At 47.6% G+C, this 21,315-nt stretch overlaps 1 protein-coding gene across 3 annotated transcripts in view; it reads left to right on the plus strand.

The window, feature by feature from the left end:
• Positions 1–21,315, plus strand: part of RRBP1 (ribosome binding protein 1) — a 90,024-nt gene that overhangs the window by 47,964 nt on the left and 20,745 nt on the right. For all 3 annotated transcript variants that reach the window (XM_090286019.1, XM_090286020.1, XM_090286021.1), the window contains exons 3-6: positions 11,736–11,884; positions 13,095–13,217; positions 18,363–18,515; positions 19,395–19,513. In XM_090286019.1, the coding sequence (XP_090142145.1) occupies positions 11,736–11,884; positions 13,095–13,217; positions 18,363–18,515; positions 19,395–19,513 (544 nt within the window). The remainder of the gene's footprint in view (positions 1–11,735; positions 11,885–13,094; positions 13,218–18,362; positions 18,516–19,394; positions 19,514–21,315) is intronic.

Genomic DNA, 21,315 nt, shown 5'->3' on the forward strand with positions numbered 1-21,315 from the left:
TTTGGAATTAGGGTAATACTGGCTTCATAGAAAGAGTTTGGGAGTTTTCCCTCCTCTTGGATATTTTGGATTAGTTTGAGAAGAATAGGAGTTTGTTCTTCCTTAAGTGTTTTATAACATTAACCTGTGAAGTCATTCGGTCCAGGGCTTTTGTATGCAGGGAGTTTTTTGATTACCACTTCAATTTCACTAGTTGTTATTGGTCTGTTCAGGCTTTCTGCTTCTTCTTGATTCAGTTTTGGAAGATGATATATTCCCAGAAAGTTGTCCATTTCATCTAGATTGACAAATTTCTTGTCATACCGTTGTTTGTAGTAATTTCTTACAATCCTTTGTATTTCTGTAGTGTTGGTGGTGATTTCTCCTCCTTCATTTCTGATTTTGTTTATTTGGGTCCTCTTTTGTTCTTGATGAGCCTGGTTAAAGGCTTGTCAATTTTGTTTACCTTTTCAAAGGACCAGCTTCTGATTTTATTGAGTTTTTTTTGAATTGTTTGTTTAGTCTCTGTGTCATTTAATTCTGCTCTGATCTTGATGATTTCCTTCCTTCTACTTGCTTTGGTTTTGTTTGTTGTTGTTCCTCTAGTTCTTGTAATGTAGGGTTAGATTTTTTATTTGAGATTCTACTAAGATTCTACCATCCTTTTTAGGTATGTCTGTATTGCCATGAACTTTCTCTTGGGACTGCGTTCGCTGTGTCCCATAGGTTTTGGGCTGTTGGGTGTACATTATCATTTGTTTCCAGAAACTTTTTGATTCTTTCTTTGATGTGATTGTTAACCCATTCATTATTTAATAACGTGTTATTCATTTTCCATGAATTTGAATGTTTCTGAGTTTTTTCCTTGAGGTTGATTTCCAGTTTAAAGCAATTGTGATCTGAGAACGTGCTTGATATAATTTCAGTTTTCTTTAATTTGTCAAGGCTTGTTTTGTGTACTGCCATGAAGTCTATCTTTGAAAATGTTCCATGTGCACCTGAAAAGAATATATATTTTGCCTCTTTTCAGTGAAAAGTTCTATATATATCATTTAAATCCATTTGATCTAGAGTGTTGTTCAATGCCTCGATATTCTTGGTGTTTCTCTGCATGGAAGATCTGTCCATTGTTGACAATGGGGTGTTAAAGTCCCCTACTATGAGTGTATTGCTGTCAATATCCTTCTTGAAGTCCTTCAAGATTTTCCTTATATATTTGGGTGTTTCTTTGTTGTGTGCATATATGTTTACAAGGGTTATATCTTCTTGATGGATTATTACCTTAAGTAATATGAAATGTTCTTCTTTGTCTCTTTTTATGGCCTTTACTGTGGAATCTGTTTTGTCTGATGTAAGTATTGCTACCCCAGCTTTTCTTTCATGTCCATTTGCTTGAAATATTTTTTTCATCCCTTCACTTTCAGTCTATGTAGATCTTCTGTTCTGAGGTGGGTCTGTTGTAGACAGCATATGTGTGAGTCATGCTTTCTAGTCCATTCAGCTACCTATGTCTTTTTTAAAAAAATTTTAATTTATTTTTAGAGAGAGGGGAAGAGGGAGAGAGGGAGAGAAACATCAATGTGTGGTTGCCTTTTGCACACCCCCAACTGGGGCAACCCAGGCATGTGCCTTGGCTGGGAATCGAACCAGTGACCCTTTGGTTTGCAGGCTGGCACTCAATCCACTGAGCCACACCAGCCAGGGCTACCCTATGTCTTTTGATTGGTGTGTTTAATCCATTTAAATTTAAGATTATTATTGATAGGTACTTAATCATTGTCATTTTTTCCTTTGTACCTGTGTTTCTCTCTGTCTTTCCGTGTTTCTTCATCTTCTTAAAGCGGACCCTTTAGCATCTCTTGCAGTGCTGATTTGGTGGAGATGTATTCTTTTAGCCTTCTTTTGTCTGGAAAACTCCTTATTTCACCTTCCATTTTTAATGAGAGCCTTGCTGGGTAGAGTAGTCTTGGTTGTAGGCCTTTGTTTTTCATTGCCTGGAATATTTTTGCCATTCCCTTCTGGCTTGTAGTCTTTCTGTTGAGAAATCTGATGATAGCGTTTTTAGAGCTCCCTTGTAGGTTATTAGCTGTTTCTCTCTTGCTGCCCTTAGGATTCTCTCTTTGTCTTTGAGTTTTGCCATTTTAATTATGATATGTCTTGGAGTGGGCCTGTTTGGTACCCTCAGTGCTTCCTGGACTTGTGTGACTTTTTCTCTCATCAAAGTAGGGAAGTTTTCTGTCATTTCTTTTTCAAACAGATTTTCTATCCCTTGCTCTTCTTCTTCTCCTTCTGGTATTCCTATGATACGGATATTATGTTTCATGTTGTCCTGCAGCTCTCAAACCCTCTTCATTCTTTTTCAATCTTTTTTCATTCTGTCACACTGCCTGGGAATTTTTTTCCAATCTTCTGCGTCCTCTAACCTGCTTTTGTTTCCTTCTACTGTGTTCTTCAATTCCGAGATTGTATTCTTCATTTCCTCCTGGCTCTTATTGAGAGCTTCTGTGTCCTTTTTAATGCTGGTGTTATTCTCAGTAAGTTCCTTTTTGTTTCCCTGGAGTTCTTTGTAGTTTTCTTTGAGCCCACTGAGCTCATTGAGCTTCCCTATAATCCATATTTTTAATTCCATGTAGTTTTCTTACCTCTATTTCATTTAGCACTCTTTCTGGGGATTCCTCCTTTCCTTTTGATGGGGGATTGTTTCTCTTTCTCCTCATTTTTTGTGACTCTTCTTGTTTGCTTTTGCTTCTTAGATTGATCTGCACTTCTTGGATCTGCCCCTGGTGGTATCAGATCATGTCCCTCTCTGGGACTAGGCAGCCTGTTGGAGACTACCAGAGATCTACTGCCTTTGTCTGTCTTCTTTAGTTGTTAATCTATTCAATCAGTGATCAGCCGTCAGGCTAAGCACGAGGCTGGAGCAGATTAGTTCCTGTGGGTGGGGCTATTGCTTCCCCTCAGGCTGATGCCACTTGGACGGGAGTGGTCTGCCTGCAGTATGGGCAATGGGTCAGCACTAGGACCCAGCGGCTGCTCCCTCAGTTCTCTTTTCAAAGCTGCTGCCTCAAACTCTCCTTAAGCATCTCTAGTCCTCTCTGCCCACCCCTCTGCTGGAGCCCAGGGTATGTGGGTGCCAATGTATTTTTGAACATGATCCCTTTAAGAGCTCTTTGTCTCCAGCTGTTACTTTCAGGCCAGCAGTAAAAACCCTGAGGCTTTTCACTTTTCAAAGCTGGATGCTACCTTACTTTCTGCTCTGTTGCTGTAGGCTGGGAAGCTCAGCTGGGGGTTTAAACCCCTCCCTTCTAAGGGGGAACTCCCGGCTGCTGAGCTGTTTCTCAGTCTCTTCAACTGCCACCCATGGGAGCCCAGCCAGCCCTTCCATGTCTCTGCATTTCCTACCAGTCATGTTGTGATGAAGTGGCCTTTTCTGTCTCTCTCTGGTTATAAGGCTTCTCTCCAGCTAGCATTCAGTTGGTTATTCCAGATGATTTCTCCACAATTAAGTTGTAATTCCAGACTGGTTCTCGGAGGAGGTTAGTATAGCTTCCACTTACTCCTCCGCCATCTTTGATCTCAACCTTTGGCATTTAAATTATGATGTGTCTTGGTATGGTCCTCTTTGGATATAGCTTGTTTTTGACTCTGTGTGCTTCCTGAATTTGTATGTCTGTTTCCTTCACCAAATTAGAGAAGTTTTCTTTCATTATTTTTTTCAGATAAGTTTTCAATTTCTTGCTCTTCCTCTTTTCCTTCTGGCACCCCTGTGATTCAGATGTTGTCACGTTTAAAGTTGTCCCAGAGATTCCTAAACCTCTCCTCGTTTTTTTTCAATTCTTGTTTCTTCATTCTATACTCATTGACTGTTTATTTCTTCCTTATGGTCCAAGTCACTGATTTGAACTCTGGCTTCCTACCCTTCACCATTGGTTTTCTATGGATTTTCCTTTGTTTCTCTTAGCTTAGCCTTCGCTTCTTCCCTTATGTGTTTGTCATACTTAATTTTGTGTGTCAAGTCTGTGAACATCATTATCACTGGTGTTTTGAACTCTGCATCTGTTAGGTTGGCTATCTCCTTGTTGCTTAGTTCTCCCACTAGAACCTTGATCTGTTCCCTCTTTTGGGCCATACTTCTCTGTCTCCTCAACTTGACTCCTTCCAGTGTTTGCCTCTGTGTCTTAGGTAAAGCTGTCGCTCCTGTTATTTGTAAGAGGCAGAGCCTTAGGTATTCCCTAGTGCAGGGCAACTGTTTCACCAAGTTGTGGTGTTGTATGTGGAGGAAGGGTCTGAGAGGGAACAATGCCACTAGCTCAGCACTCACCCCTTTTCCAGGCGCTTCTCCTGCATCCCATGTGGGACTGGCACCCCTCTATCTGTTGTCCTGGTTGTGGTTCCCAGAGTGGGTGGGTTTGCAGATGTTCTAGGACTGTGGGGGCCCTTTAAACAAGCAGATTCTGCTGGAAGGGCAGAAGTTTCTTCTGCTGCCCGAACCCCCACTGGTTTTCACAGTCAGAATGAATGAGGCTTTACTTTCCCCGGCACTGGAGCCATGAGCTGTGTGGTCTGGTCTGGGACTGGGATTGCTCCCCAGGTGTGTCTCCCAACTTTTATGAAGTGTGACTGCTCTTTCCACTGGCCGGCCACAGCCACTGCCTTGCTGCCACCACCGGCACCACCACTGCCACACCAAGTCCTCTCTGGCCCTTCTTTCCCCCTCCTACCTGTCTGGATGAGTATTGCTTCTTTATATCTTTGTTTGTTGGACTTCCATGCAACTCAACTTACTGGTAGTTCTGGTTGTTTTTAGTTTTGAGATAGTTGTGTTTCTTCTTATTGTTGTGGAGGGTGGTGAAGCATGTCTATCTATGTCTCCACCTTAGTTGGAAGTCTCCAGAAGGAAATTTTAAGATGGGTCCTGCATTTGCGAACCTGACAGAGTCCAGGGGGCCTGGGAGCTCCATATTGTGCGAGGTTTCTACCTGTGCCACAGCAGGTGGAAATGCAAGTACAATCATATTGTATAACCTTATGAATGGGGTAGGCACTAGCAGTAGAGGGCAACACAGGAAAAATTTCCAGACCTACCAGAAAAACTTCACTCAAGGTATTTGTAGCTTAGCAGGGGCCTCATCTTCAACCGTGTACCTTGATGAAAGCACCACCCCTTCCTCCTTCCTGTCTGTTCTTCCATGCTGTTCTTTGGGCTGTGGGCTTGCTGGGTCTGAGGCCTGGGGCTGGGTCACCACTGGCAGTGTGATAGCATTGTTCTCAACTGGGTGTGTGCTTAGGTGCATGGTCTGTGAGGCTCTTCTCCTTGAATTTGTCCCCCTCACATTCTGAAAGGTGGATTTATATTTTTTATCTGTTTTACAAAAGCAGGAACCGAAGCCCAGAAATCAAGCAGCCAGCAAATGGCAGGGCAGGGACCAGAGCTAGACCCTGGGGCTCTATCTGTAGCGTGCCACTTTGAGCTGAGGCACAGAGAGGTGTGTATTAAGACAAAGTTTGATATTCTTTATTTTGAACTTAACTCAGTTTTTTGGGGCCTGAAACTCTGAAAAAAAGTTTCTATGGGGCTTCTGAGCCTTTATTCACTTTCTCTTAAGTTCTTCAAATCTAGCTCTTTCTTTTTTCCTTTTTAAAAAGAACAAAAGCATTCCCTAGGGAAGCAAGCCAAGTATCAGTGTGGTACTGCCATGTCTTAGAGAAGCTATAGATGATGTTCATATTTCAGATATAAATTTTTTTTTTAATTTGGAGAAGAAACAAAAGTATAATGAGAAAAATAAAGGCATCCAATTTATAGAATTTTTAAAAATTCCATTAGCCATCATTAAGAGCACAATTTCTTAGTTAATTAACAGATTACTTTTTCTTCCAACCAAAGGAAAAGGCCTGATTCAAAGGCCCCATATAGCATTGTCCTTGATGCTATTTATACTGCATTCCGGTGCAATTAAAATGCCAGATGTTAGTGTCTATGGCAGTCAGAGGTTGAGTGCACTCAATCATGAGGGCAGACTAGCCTCTGCTCAGTGCTGGGTTCCGTGGCTGAGCTGGGCTTGGAGTCTGCCGTGTATGTGCTGCCCAGGGCCTACCTCCACTGTGAAGAATGGATGAGGATGGAAAGGACTGCAGCCACTGCCGCTGATGCATTTGAAAGATCTTTCATCAAGGGCCTCATTAGAGTTGTTTTCACACAAGCCCAGGAATATCCTTCTCTGTCAGTGAACGAGTATCTAGTAGGGAGGCCACTGGCAATGCTGGCCCAAATTTCTCTTTCCTAGAGACTGGTGCACCTGCTTACCTGCTTCTGTGATTCGGGGGGATGCCCTTTGGACTTGTGGTCCGTAGGAGTCAGGGGCTTGTCTTCCAGAGATGATTGCTTGTGTGGTGCTAGGCTTCAAGAAGGAGCAGGAGAGTGGGTCCTGGGGCCTTTGATGGGAGCTTGGCTGAGGTGACTGAGGATGTCAGCCTGGAAGGCACCCCGAGATTGATGTCTAGCTTTCTGTTGGGGGTCCATGCAAGGCCCCCTGATCTACACTATAGGGATTGCCCTGTGCAAGGTCCAGAGGCAGCAGCCATTCTGCCTGCATGTGTGTGTCTAAGGCCTTCAGACTGGTCCAGACATTCTCTGACAAAATGAGTGTTTTTGCCATTGTTTTTCTACCCCAATCCCCAAGCCGACAGCCCTGTGGCAGGTTCTGCTGTCAGAGTCACTGGGTTGGTACCTGGTCCTCTGTCCCCACAGCTTGGCTTCCTAAATACTTTCAGGCCTGGTCCATGGCCCTGGGCTCTTCCCTGGTCTACCTACTGCCCACTTTGTCTCCTTGGATATACTGGAATAATTTTTCCAAAATGCAAATCTTGCTCCCTTCTAGGCCTTGCTCCTTGCCCATGGAATAAAATCCAGATTCCTGGGGCCTATGGAGACTTGGATTTACTATGGCCTCACTTCCTTTGCTCTAACTAGCAAGGCCCCTTGCAAGCCTCAATGCCTGTCCTGTTCTGCTCCCCGTGCTGAAGCCTCAGCCCTTGCCTTCTCCTTACCCAGTAGTGTTTGGCTCAAGTACCCTGTTTAAATGCCTTTTTTATGTTGCTGCTATAGTGCCTTCTGCAATGATGCACACAGTCCCAGGCTCTGCTATGTGTGTGTCTCCTCCATTTCTTGTGTCTCCTCTGCCTGTGTTAGCTGCCACTTTCACCCTGAACTTACCTTTCCCAGCCTAGCCTTTTGTAGACTGTGAGGTACACCGTAGGTCCATACTCTGTGTGTGGAGACAACCTGGACCTGCCTCCTTAGGCACAACTGCCAGTTGCCTGAAACAACAGCTGAAGTTGAACTGGAGCCCATTACAGGGCTGTGGGAATAATTTCTTCCCATTGATCACCAGCTGTCTCGAGCTCAGGAGGCACTTCCTGGAGCGGAGCAGTACTGATGTCCTCCCTGTTGTTGGTTGAGTAAGCTGGGCATGAACAGTGCCAAGTGTTCCAGTAACCAGACACTGGAAAGGGTGATGCTGAAACAGTGCTGGGCTATGGAACCCAGTGAGTTTCCTTTGGCTGGAACCTGGCCACTGGGGATCCTTGTAATTGTGCCAACAGAGAGAAAATTCTCCCTGAGGGATCCCAGGTGACAGTGAGAAAGATCCCTGAGTACCTTTTTTTGCAAGACAAGTTTAATTTTAAGTGATTAAGCCTCCCAAAGTGGTTGTCAAACGGAGCTCTGTTTTGGAATGTGAAGCATTATGCACATTTTCTGAGCTCTGTGTGATTCTTGCCTGAGAGCCCAGGGAGGCAGAGGGTGCCTCACTTACCTATATGTTCTGCCCCTTTAACCTCCTGAGTGAGGACAGTGGTGTAAGGCAAGAGCCAGAGGGTCCACAGCCTGTGGAGGACTGGCTCCTGGGCACCCCTTTGTATAACTTCTATTCTTTTGGTAGGAGTAAGAGAAAAGGCAGAATTGCTTTATCCACCTTGAGCACCTTCCTAGGTGCACTGTCTGTTTGGGGAGGGGTCAGGGTCTGTGACTTTCCTGTGACTGGGGCTTGAAGGTGGCCTGGTGTGTGGATTCTGCAGTGCTTTACCCTGTGCCAGGCTTATTCAAAGCACGTTGCAATGAAGCTGTGAGAGAGCAACAATTACTACCCCCATTTCACAGATGAGGAAACAGGTAAAGAGAGATGAAGCCACTTGTCCAAGATGAGTGGGCAGGAGGGAGCTGAGTTGGAATCGGGCCCAGGACACCAGGGGCCTTGTTCCGACCTTGATGTCTGTACCCAAGGGCAGAGGTAACCTGAAGGCTGGACCTGACCCATAGATGTGTTTGTTCAGCCTCACAGTGATTTTTTAAATTTTTCATCGTGTTAGCTGATAGCACTGAAGGTCAGGAGATAGCACATAAAAATCTCTGGTCCAGCTCTCCTAAAACAAGTCCACAGCTCTGAGGCTTCTGGTTCAGACCATAGGAACATGCCCAAGGCCACCCCACTCCAAAGAGGCTTATACCGGAGCCCAGGCCTGTCCCATCCCTGCCAGACAGGGGTCTGGTTTACTCCAGAGCAGTGGAACACTGGCCCTTCCTCTCTACTCTTCACTCTGCAGCTGCCACATTTCTCCCCCAGACCTCCCTGTCCTGTTCCTGATGTTTCATACTCACCGCAGTAGGCAAGCTTAGCTACAGAGCAGGCCCTCAGTGAGCTGATCTCACTAGATTTCACTGCCTCATGACTTTTATGAAGTCTGTGGTTTAACAGATTAGATGTTGTCTTTGATGAATTTATTCTAGTGCCTTAAGATTTCACAATACCAAGGATTTCTATCTTTCAAGTATTTGCGAGAGACGTGGGTGATATGCCAGCATGTAGTGCGCCTGTCTCCCAGTCATGGGTACCGCATCAATGTGGGCTTAGTGCTGCTGGTGTGGTGAGAGGATCTTGAGACCTGGAAATAAATGTGATCCCCGCAGAGGTCTATAGAGTTCTGGTTTCTACTTCCAAGTCCTTTTTTCTTTCAGTTTTACTTCCCTGATTTGGGAAGCATAGAGACGGCACCATTCTTACCTAAAAGACTTAATGAAAAAATGTAAAGTTATATGAGTATAAAAATCATGTAAAAGATAGTGTTTATATGAGGTTGGAGAAGACCACGAAAGTTTCTGGGAGGGGAGTGGGCAGGGGGAATTAGGTTTTGCTGTAATAGCTTTGGATTATTTCATTTGTTACAAGTTTTTATTACTTGATTCATTAGTATATCTAATAAAACTTAATATAATTACATTATAAAGTTTTATTAAAGATGTATTGGAATGACATTCTCACAGAATACTCTCAGAAACTATTTGTGGACAGGGTGTCTTGGGGTCCATCTCTCCTAGACCTCCAGGAGGCAGTGGACATTTGTCGAGACTGCTGGGGTTGATGCCTGTGAAGGAAATGCCGTTTTACAGTGAAGTGTGATTGCATTACCTTGATGTCCCTTTCATCCCAGCAGGGCAGTAGGGGCCTTAGGAGCCTGAAAGGATGGTCTCCAAGGAGAACCTTTAGGAGCGGCCTCAGCCCCTGGTCACTCTGAGGACTCGGAGGGGTGGGGGGCTGCCAGAGGACTTCAACAGGGAGTTCCTTGGGGCACCTGAGGGCTGAAAAGGAGCAGACTGGCCTGTCCAACAGAAACACAGTGTGCACCATGTGTGGAATTTAAACCTTCCTAGTAGCCACACTTTCTTTTAACATAGTTTACCCAAAATATTGTAATTTCAACATACAATCAATATAAAAAAAATTATGACATTTTACATTTTTTTTATACAAAGTCTTTGAAATTCAGAGTTATACCCCCACTTGTAACACACTTCAGTTCACACTAACCATGTTTCAAGGGCCCAGTAGCCCCACAGTTGGTGGCCAGTGTACCAGGCAGTACAGGAGAAGACCTTTTCTGAGTGAGGACAGGGAACTGTGCGGTGATCAGCTTCAGCAAGGCTGTCTTGCCCAGTCTTACTCCACTTGTGTCTGAAACAAGTGGTCCGCCTTCTTCTAGAAAACACTGACAGTAAGCATCTGTCAACAGGCTGCGAGAGGAAAGCAGGAAACCTATAAACCAAAATGCTGACCAGTGGGGGTTTCTCCAGATAGTGAACTAGAGAGTGGCTTTTTTTTTCTTTTCTTTTCTTTTGCCTTAACTTCACTCAGAATTTTTTTTCTAGTGTTCATAAGTTTACCATTAAAATTATTTTATATTTTATATATATTTCAATAAAAAGGCAGAAAACTGAAAGGGACATGCTTCCTTCTCCTACCCACCTTTTCATGACACCCTTGAGCTCTTAGGTCTTTAAGGTCACTGGTTCTTTCTAATCTCAAGATTCACCAAGGTAAGAAACTCTAAAATGGAGGTGCTCATAGCAGCCAACTCGCCCACGCCCCACAGTCCCCTTATTAAGGTATCATGCTAAATGCATGACTTGTGATGAAAATATTGTGACTAGTCAGTGAAAATATAGTGACAAGTCAGAGAATTTATGGTTGCTATGGAAGCCTTCCCATTTATTGTCCTCAGTGAGGTGGGCTTAGCTGATGGGACCACCACAGGTTGGCCTGTTTTCTTGGTTTCAGCTCATTTTTGGCTTCATCATTCAGCTATGGGGCAGATTTGAACCTCTGCGTAAGTGATTTCCTGGGCATTTCAGGCAGGGATCCTACCAGATGGGGCATCTCAGTTTATTCTTTCTTGTTTTCAGAGCCTGCAATGAGAGCAAAGTTTTTTTGGGGGTGAGGAGTGTTTCAGAAGTGACAGTTGGTTTTTGGCAAATGGCTCTGCCTCCTCCGGGGGTCACTACTGGCCTGAGGAATGGACAAGCCCATTCCTGAAGAACCCAGTTTGGCTTTCCTTCTTCTAAAATGTGCCTAAGCTTCATCCAGGGAGAGCTGGAAATTGTGTTGGAACCTGGGTGTGTGAGAGGCAACCTCCTTTTCCCTGGAGCATCAGAGAAGCAGCAGCCTTGGAGATACAGGCCTTTTGCTTTCCATGCTTCTCCCCTGTGGGGGTGTGGCTGTGTTTGTGGAAAATGACAGGTTCACTGATCAGTCAGGGTGATAGGTCTTGGTCATGCAGGGAGTGAGCCTTACTATGCTGTTTGAGAAAAGAAGGAAAAAAAAAAAAGGATCCTGTTTGAGAAAAAAGGAAAAAGCACCATTGCCTTGATTAATTCTGCTCATTTTGATGATAAGTGGGGGGATCACTCCAACCCAGGAAAACCCTGCCTTTCATTACCTGTGGACTTCCTTTGGGAGTCTCTGGGCAGTCAGGAAGGTGGTTCAGAGACTTCAGTTCATTCCATTTCTGAGCACAGATGGTTCCCAGCTGATGATGGTTCCACCTACAGTCTTTCAACTTTATGATGATTCAAAAGTAATACACATAATGAATTGCATGAGATACTCAACATTTTATTATAAAACAGGTATGTGTTCGATGACTTTGCCCAACTATAGGCTGTTGTGTTCTGAGCATGTTTAAGGTAGGTTAAGCTAAGCTATGATGTTTGTTATGTTAGGTGTATTAAGTGCATTTTTTACTTATGATATTTACAACTTACGATGAATTTGTTGGAATGTAAACCCATTGTAAGTCAAGGAACCATACCCAAGGCAACTGGACAGAGTTCTTGGCTCTGACTGGCCCCTGCTGCTTTTGGGGTGTGATGGGAGTGGTTGTTCATGTCTGTGTGTAAGTCTCCGCTCCTTCTGTCTGCACAGGACCCCTGGGCACTGACAGTCCTCTCTGCCTCCCCTACAAGACACTGGTCTCCACAGTCGGAAGCATGGCGTTCAGTGAGGGTGAGGCCCAGCGACTCATTGAGATCCTGTCTGAGAAGACTGGTGTCATTCAGGACACCTGGCATAAGGTAAGCCCACCCTTCCCCACCCACATTCAGTGGTCTCTGCAGCTGGCCTGGTGGTTTTACCCTTCACTTTCCCTCTCAGGGACCTGTGAGTGGTGGTTACTTGCTCCTGCTGCTGGCCACACCTGGCTTGCCAAGCTGTACAGGGAACAGCCTTCACTTAACTTTCTTGGCAGAACCCTGCTACCCTTTCTCAAGCAGAAGCTGCATAAATGACCATGCAGATCCTTTGGCTTCTGCCATAGCCCAGCCATGGCCAAGCCACTGAAACACAAAGAGCCAGGGCAAAGCCCTGAGTTACAGGGAGCCTGGGGGTAGAATACAGGAGCTGGGACCCGCTGATTTGTGGTCAGGGCTCTGGATGCAGGAAGGAATGTGTGTAGGGACAGACTGCGAGGGAACCCTGTGATGGGCCCAGAAGCACCTTTACTCCTGTTGTTGGGGACCAGTTCAGAGGCTAGCACCCACCCTCTGGTACTTTGGCAAATGAGCTGCTGCCAGGAAGTGATGTGTGGTACATGTTTATTTGACCCTTAATCAGAATTTGAAATATAAGTAATTTTGGTGAAGAATTTGGTGACAGCTGAGTGGTTAGAGATGTTGGGGTATCCTGAGAGGCCAGAGGAGATTGTCCCGCTCCCGGCCCTTGCTGAGGTTATAGGGAGGTTGCATAGGGGGGAGGTGGTAGAGGGAGGTTTCCTGGGTGTGAGTGACTGGAGAAGGTCAGGATGACCACTCTCCAAGGAGAGAGGCCTGGACTCAGCTCAGGCTACAGTCCCCAGAATACACTTTTTCTCCCATGGTTTCTGTGCTTCAGCTTATGGGCTGCACACTGCGTCTAAAGGGTGGACATTGAACTAGAAACAATGGCCACTGCCTCTCAGTTGGGCGAGAAGAGGTCCTGACTACCATTGACCCAGGTGAATGGGAAACAGCATGCTCCTAAAAACTACCTCAGAGACCTGGCACTTTTGCCAAACAGCTCTGTGCACATGGGTCCTGGAGGCCCTACAGACTGGGTGGCTAAGGCAAGGGTGTCTTCTCCCACAAAGTGTTTAGAATCAGGATGGAACCTGCTCCTCTTGGAGTTTCTGTTACCACTTTATGAGGATACTGCTCCTTTCCTAGGTCAAAGTCTGATTGCTGGGTCGTGGGGGACAAACCAAATGTCTGTTGGTACCCTCTGTTAATGTGGCTCTGTGGACATTTCTAGGCCACTCAGAAGGGCGACCCTGTGGCGATTCTGAAACGCCAGCTGGAAGAGAAGGAAAAGCTACTGGCCACAGAGCAAGAAGATGCAGCTGTTGCCAAGAGCAAACTGAGGGAACTCAATAAGGTATGGCCGAGTGCATGTCCTGGCCCAAGAGCTCCTGGATTGTGGGGTCAACCTGCCTACTACAGCTCCTCGCTTGGGCCTGCCAGCTGTAACTGTGCCTCAACCCAGGGCGCACTACGACTGTGTGAAGTGGGAGACTGGCCTGTGGAGCCCCTGTGGAGCTCTGTGGGGTGGTGGCTCTCTTCTCAGAACTACGAATGCAGGAATGTTAAGTATGAGTTAAGGCCCTCAGTGGTGGGGTTGACCGTAATGTCACTGGCCTATCCCACAGTGATGGTCCATTTTTTTAGAGTATACACCCTGAAAGGAGGGTGGGTACAGTTGATCCACAGTTGTTTTCTTGAGAGTTGGAGCAAAAATTCTTGGGGAGGTGGGTGGAAGGGCTACTTTTCTATGTTTTCTAATGTCTGTGAAGCCATCCTGCAGGGAAAGCCTGGCTCCTTGTGTCAGCTGATGGCTGGTGTGTAACATTTGTACTAGTGAACAACAGTTGGATAAGTCGGGACACATGCACAAGGGGCTGTTCTTCCCCTGTCAGAACTCACTGGGGCTTCCCCTCACCTCTCTTTCTGAGGAGAAAGTTATGATACCCCAGCCCATGTCTGGGTTTTCCCAGCAAAATACTGATCATTGCTCTTGCTCTTTCCCTGTTTACCTGCCTCTTCTGTTGGTGCAGCAGGTAAAGGTGGGTGGCCTGAACCTCAAAATGCCTCAGGCTGCAGCCCTTCCTCTGGATACCCTCATCTGCTCATTTGAGAAGAATCAGAAATGAGTCTGCCTGAGCTTTTGTCCTACATTGGAAGGATGCAGCTCCAAGCCAAATGGGAAAGTTTGTTTGGTAGGGGACAGCAGGAGTAGAAGATGAGCCTTTGTCTGGTTACTCTTGGTTAATGCTATGTCCAGGAGAAGGAAAGAAAAAGTCAGGTCTCTGGCCTTTACTAGAGTTTGGTAGCTTCTGCCCAGAGTTGGGAGGGGCTCTCTCAAGACTTTCCACATGTGGTCTTCACTCGAGCCCATCTTGGGTTGTTGGCTAAATGCAGGGTGGCTGGAGCCATTTGCCCAGCTCCTGAGAGCCGATTGCATGTGTCTTCCTGGTAGACATGCTGTATTGTACCCTAACTACCATGGAAATGGGCCAGTGCTATAAATCAGAGCCCTCCTTCCTGAGAGCTAACTGACCAGCACACCGCTGGTTAAGAGTCTGTGGTTTCAGGAGCCATTCTTTTATTCCCTCTTTCTGGACAAACTGAGAATTTGTTGGCACCCCCAAAGTAAAGTTCAAGTGAGAAGAAACAGGAGTGAATGTTCTCACAGCTGGCTGGCCATGTTGTTGCCTGGTTAGTTCTTTGTGCCTGCCACCTTGAATTTAGGATGGACTGTATGTAAGATGATTCAATAAATACAGCCTCTGACAGTGATGCTGGCCTATGTCTTCCCCATTGCTGGCGTCTCTGGCCACCATGGGCAAGTACATCTTGCAGAAAGAAGTCCCTTAGACACTGCCCCTTGTGCTGGACACTTAGTGCTCTCCCTCAGTGTTAGCTGCTTTATGATATTTCCAAAATCACAATGGCAGCTAATCTACAGACACTGCTGAGGTCTAGATGCATTTATAGCCCTCCCCTCATAGCTCTCCTGGCTGCCAGCTGCAGAGGCCTGTGAGTTTTCATTACTCATCTCACCCTCCAGGAATCCAGGCCTCGGCTCCAAGGTGGAGATGTCTGATGGTGTGTCCAGCCTTCCCTCCCCTGACTACATCCTCTTCCCTGCAGCCGGAGGAGGCCCTCTTGGGCTCTTAAGTGCTTATCTGATCCTGTGAGGCCCTCTTGGAGCACTGCTGGTGGCTCCTAATCTTCAGACCCAGTTCTGCACCCTGAGTACCACCTCTGGTCCTCCTCCTGCTTTTCCAATTAGCCTCAAATGCCCTTCACTGCCTGATTGGTGGGAACTTTTTTCTCTGTCCTTGAAGACTCAATTTACACTACCTTGGGAATCCTTTTGGAGCCCCCATTTTCTTGTCTCACCACAGAGGTCATTGATGCAGTAATGTGCCATTGTATCTGTCCCTGGTGACTCTGGCCACCTTGCTTGGCTCAGCTTAACAAGCCGCCTGTCAGCAAGTGGCTACTGAGGCCTGAGGCCAACTAAGAGGTTGTCTCTGATGGTTATTGCATTGCCATCTTTCCTCCCTGTGCTTCTGGAACCCATGGGTATCAGGTACTTGCATATCTCTGTTGTGAGTTTTGGATAGAGTGGATGCGTTGACTTTATTCTTGTCATGTCTCTTAGCCCAGTACCACTGAGGAAAGTTATATAAGAAACTTAAGTTATTGAGAATGTGGAAATTCCTCCTTATTCCCTGCAGGAACTGATGAGAGGGATAGGATCTGGTTCCTTCCATGTGTTTTCTTTGTCCTCATGTAATGTTCTCTGTGACGGATCTGTGCTTTGCAAATAGGTAAAATTTCAGCAGAGTTGGGCTCAAGGACTATTTCAGGTACCAGCTGCAGGAGTTAATAACAGGTTTAGGCACCCTGAAACCTCTGTCCTAGCCTTCTAAGAGTCTTCTGGGCCTTGTGCATGGGTTTGAAAAATTATGCATGGCTCTGATGCAGCCCTTCTGGAAAACCATCTTTCTAGCTTCCGTCTTCCTAGGCACCAGGTGCCCTGTCATGGGCTCTCTATCCTGAGGCATAGCTCTGGACTAGACCCCATCCTGTGTTTGTTCAACCTGGGAGATCGGGGTCTAACTTCATGTAGTCAAAGAGACCCTCAAGGTGGGTGTGCCCCAGGATGGAGTGGGAGATATTTTTAGTGGCAGACCTTTTTCACGGGAGCTGCCTACTGTCCACGACTCACCAGGCCTTGGAAGCTCACACTAAGCAGGGCCCACTCTTCGGCTGGAGAGCAGTGCCATGGTGCCATGCCTCCTCTCCTAGCCCAGTCCCCACCACCACTGGGCATGTCTTTCAAGAAAATGAATCTGACCCTTGCAGCTGAATTAACAATTTGACAAGTAAGCAGAGTTCTGAGATTTTGAGCCTTAAAAGAAGAAGAAGCTAAGGAGGGCTAAACAAATGCCTCAAGGAAAAGCTAGTCCTTCTCTGCCCTGTAAAAAACCCAGAGGTGAAAAGAAGGGAAATCGCGTTGAATTCTGGTGGCCTTGGGAGCCTGTTCCCAACATATTGCCACCTTTATGCCCTGAGTCTGGCTGGATACCCAGAATGCATGAATCCTGCCCAGGGTAGGGAAGGCTGTCCTTTGACAGATGCTCAGTGCCAGCCTCTGGGTATCCCTTAGGCGTGGCCAGTAGAGGTGGACAGAGGGTGACCCATATGTGACTGCACCACCTGCTGCTGGTGTGGCTGTGGGTACTCCAGGGTCTCCCTGAGTTTTGGTTTCTCCTTTTGAGCCTGGATCCTGTACTAGAAGGGGTCTCCCTGCATTGCTAGTGTGTGGAGTTTTGCTGGTGGGGCTGGCAGGGGCATGTGTATTAGAGGAAGCTTGGTGGAACTTTGAATTCCTGCTAAGTTGCCCTGTCCTACTTTGGAGGTGCCAAGTCAGCCAGAGAAGTGAGGCACTTTGTCATTTTTCCCACTTTCTGGGACCCTTTTGGACTCACACAGTCCCAGGTTCCAGACCACCTTTGTCACATACAGTTGCTCCCCTGCCTGAGACAATGTCTCCTTCCCAAAAATGGGGATCAAGATCCCCATTTTAGTGAATGAGACACCTGCTTGTCCCAGAGAGGGCACACAGTGTCAGCCGCCCCTCCCATTTCTGTAGATAATCAATGAAGTGTTTCTGAGCCTGGGTATCATACTCCTGTAGGCTCTCTACCTGGGTGGAGCCAGGAGAAGGATTGTCTTTGAAAAGTGGCACCAATGGGTCCCAGGTGGTCCAAAGCAGGGGTCCTCAACCTCTGGGCCATGGACCAGCACCAGTCTGTGGCCTGTTAGGAACTGAGCCACACAGCAGGAGGTGAGCAGCAGGTGAGTGCACGGAGCTTCACTTTCATTACTGCCTGAGCTCTGCCTCTTGTGCACTCCCCCACCCCCATTCATAGAAAAATTGTCTTCCTCAAAACTGGTCCCTGGCCCAAAGGAATGCCAGGCACACAGAGCAGCCCTGGCACCCGGTGGCAACCCTGATGTTTTCAGCTCCTCTCCTGGCCTCCAGTTTACTCCCATCTCAGACAGGAGGGACACTCTGGCCCTTTGGGATGGGTCTCCTTAGCAGCCCTAGCCTGGAGAGGGAGAGGATTTCCTAATTTTCTGATTTACCACCTAGGATGGAAAAGGGACAGAGCCTTAAATCTCTTGGGAGACTTGCATCCCAGTCACCCAGGCCAACTGGACTCACACCAAGTAGTTGCCATTCTGGCTGGAGGCCTGTGGGATGGAGAACATCTGCTTGCTTTTGTGATTCCCTGCTTCCACAAGGGTTACGTCCACTGCCATTCTTTCTGGAATGACACAGATCTCAGCCAGCTTTTCTTCCTCATCTTGTCCTTCCTACCCTGTATTCTGCCCCTGCCTAAGCCCCCGTGTCTCCAGGCCCAGCGTCCTGTGTTCAGTGTGGCATCCAACACTGCCCAGAGCAGATATTCCTTGGTCTGGGGTGGAGGACTGAGTGGCTGCCCATGTAGACCCAGGCTCTCCGGGTTTGGGGCTTGCCCCCTAGTCATGTCCCCACCCCAGCCATAAAACTTGGAGCCTTGCCAATTCTAACAAAGGTGTCGAGAAGAGGTAGGTGTTCTGGGGCCTGGATGTCAGGGACTGATCCAAGTGAAGTGTTGTAATCTCAGCAGGACTGAGCCAGTGTCCCTGGAGAGCCCAGGGACAGCATGCTGTGTTTACTTAGCTCCTTTCTGTTTACACCACATCCATTGTGGCCAAGGCCTGACATCCCACTCTTAACTAGTCAGGCCAGCAGGGTTTTCTGGCAACCTTTTGTCTCTTGCTTGCTGTTTGCTGTGACTGGTGTGAATCTGTCTGAGAACTCAGAAAGAGGGGTCTTGTGGCTCTGTTCTGAAGCTCCTCCCAGCCCCAGTCCCAGCTGATGCTCTGGGTTCTGATGATCTTGGTCTCATCTGATAAGCTCCTGCCCCTGCCTAACCAGTCCTCTGCCCTTTGCTTTCTCCAGGAGCTAGCAGCAGAAAAGGCCAAGGCAGCAGCTGGGGAGGCAAAAGTGAAAAAGCAGCTGGTGGCCAGGGAGCAGGAGATCACAGCTGTGCAGGCTCGAATGCAGGCCAGCTACCGGCAGCATATGAAGGAGGTGCAACAGCTGCAGGGCAAGGTGAGTAGTGGTTGTGGAGACAAGGTCAGGGGGCCAGGGAGGGTGGGAGTGGTTCCCAAAGGGCAGTTAGGGATGCCCTTGGGGATGGAGGTGGGGTGGGGTATGCAGAATCTGCTTCATTTTTGGAGGAATCGGCTGTTTTATCTGGCCAGATAGTGGCAGCCAGCCTACCAAATGTGTGTATGTGTTCAGTGGTACTAACCAGTAAGAAGTAACATACATTTTAATGAGCACTTTTTGAAAATAGACCAGTCCCAAGTGGGCAGCCCTGTGTCCCATCTCCTGGGTCACCATGCAGCAAGTTCTCAGCCTTCATGTGACCCTAGAGCAATGCTGGCTCTGCCTTTTCCACCTGAGGTTGGGAGGATCGCCTAAAGCAAAAGGCCTAAAAACTGCACAGCCCTGAAATAGGGCTGGGGGAGGGCCTGTCCAGGTTGGCCTGCATAGTAAGAGCCTTGGGCTTCGTCTGCTCAAACCTGTGCTCTCTCTGCTCATGGTGGGCCACAGGAGGACAGAGGCTCCTTTGGGTTAGTTTTAGGCCATGGTTGTGACTGTGTCCTTTGTCTCAGTCCTAGGAGATAGAGTGTGTGGAGCATGTCTGGGACTCTGGGCTAAGAACTTTGCTGCCTGGAGGCCTAAAGCTGTGAGGAAGAGGAGTGAAGAGGGTGTGGCTGGAGTTCACTCTCAGCCCCAAGCTCCTGTTGCTGGAGCTGCTCAGTTTTCAGACCCCTTGTTCTTAGAGATCCTCCCCACCTCATGTGGAGAAGCAGAACCCTTAGGGGTTGTGTCTGCAGGCTATAATCTCACTAACCCTGCTTCGGAAGTCAGCTCTCTCTGTAAGGCCAAGTGGCACTCTGATACCCCATCATTGATTTTCAGATCCGAACTCTTCAGGAGCAACTGGAGAATGGCCCCAACACACAGCTGGCCCGCCTGCAGCAGGAGAACTCCATCTTGAGAGATGCCTTGAACCAAGCCACAAGCCAGGTGGAGAGCAAGTAAGCTCAGTGCTCCCAGTCGGACTCTGCAACAGAACAGTCTGGGGACTCCAGAGCTGGGGAGGGTCTCCAAGCATCTTGCAAGGCTGCAGTGGGTACACTATAGTTTCTTACTGGATCAGGGGCTGGCTGTAAACTTCTGCACCTCCCCATTTGGTGCTTTGTTCTGATCTTCCATCTCTTGTCTGGTTCTGAGCAGCTAAGCTTTCTAATGCATGGCTGGCATCCTCCCACATGGTCAGGCTGCAGGGAGAGGTGAGTTCTAGCATGTCCATACCCATGTGATCAGGTGTCCCTCAAGTTCTGGCTGCGGCTGACATCTGCTTTTCCTGGATGAGCAGATATGTTTTCCATGTCTATTTTTCACAACATGCTGATTTGAGGCTTTTTAAAAACTCCCGATAGTGGCCCAGAGTAACAAGGCCAAGTGGATTGTCTAGGATCAGAGTTTGATGTGGTGTAGGGACCTGCTGTGGGCCTGAGCATCTTGATTTTGCACTGAGGACAACGTCTTCTATGCTGGAGAGACATTTGCTTTTGATGTCTTGGTTATAAGTATTGTTTTTCAGCACACTGGCCCAGCCAGCTAAGCAGAATTCTTGATCTCAGTGTTGCCTCTTGGGAGCTGAAGTGCTAGGAAGTGCACAGCAAGTGCGCCCATCCCATAGGGCAACACGGAGCCTCACCACGTTCAGGATACGTTGGCATTCTTCTGATTCTCTAGTTTGAGCTTTATGGTCTCAGCAGTCTGGCCTGGATGAAAGCCCTCTGCATTTTCTTTTGATTCATATTTCTTTGCCTTCTCTTAGTCTGAAGTGTCCTGAAGAGATTTTTCTGGGGATCTGCATTACTCCCAGAACATCTCCTTGTGCCTAGAGGAGAACTGACTAATGCAGAGAGTACAGGCACCATCAGTGGGTGCTTTAGCTGGAAGTCAAGGGCCTAATGTTGGCTCAGGGTCTAGACCAGGGAGAGAAATCAGTGCCCACACCTCTGTTTTGCCGGTGGCCCTTGTGGCATGGAGTGAGACCTGAAGGCCACCTTTTCCAGGCTGGTCCCTTCTCTCTGGAGGTCCCCTCTGGCTGTGCGTGTGTACACATCTTCATCTCCATCCTGGCCTGTTTTTTGGGTTGGAAGTTTGTGGCGTTTTCTTCTCAGCAGCCACAAGCAGAAGGTGGACATAGGGATGGAGGAACACTCTGGCTTCCCCTGTTACATATTTGCTATGGCCTCCATCCTGGGGAAGGCTTCAAAGCATGGAGACCTGGCAGCTGCTGACTCTGTCAGTCTATGCAAACTGCCACTGTGAAGTGGGTTTTCCCAGAACCCTCCCAGGGCTGCAAATCCACCCTGATGGGCCTCCCACCCAGCCTCTCATTTTCCTCCTAAGGTTCTGGAGTCTAGCTTGTACCATGAGCTCTGCAATTGTGAATCTTGGTACTGTAAATCATGAGCTGACAGCCCCACAGAGGGCTTTGGATAGTGCCCCCCTGGTGCAGATGAGGAAATCCAAGTCCAGGTTGGGACTCCCCCTTAACTCCCAGCACCAGACAGAGCTGGTCTTGGCCAGGTTTCTGCCTCCCAGAGTTGTGGACAGTCTTGTCTGTCCCCTTCGTCTTGTCTGGTGCTGTTCCTTGGCTAGACCATCAGTCCTGTCTTGAAGAGGTCTCTGGTGAAGGAGACCAGCATGCTGATTACAGTAGAAAAGGTAGTTGAGTTGCCCCTCTTCCTGTCAAGCAAGTCTCTTTCCCTCCCTCCTGAACTTCTCCTTGGTTTTGAGACCCACCTTCTGTGCAGTGTTG

This window comes from Furipterus horrens, unplaced genomic scaffold, assembly GCF_987537825.1.
Source record: "Furipterus horrens unplaced genomic scaffold, mFurHor1.1.pri manual_scaffold_8, whole genome shotgun sequence".
Classification (NCBI taxonomy): Eukaryota; Metazoa; Chordata; class Mammalia; order Chiroptera; family Furipteridae; genus Furipterus; species Furipterus horrens.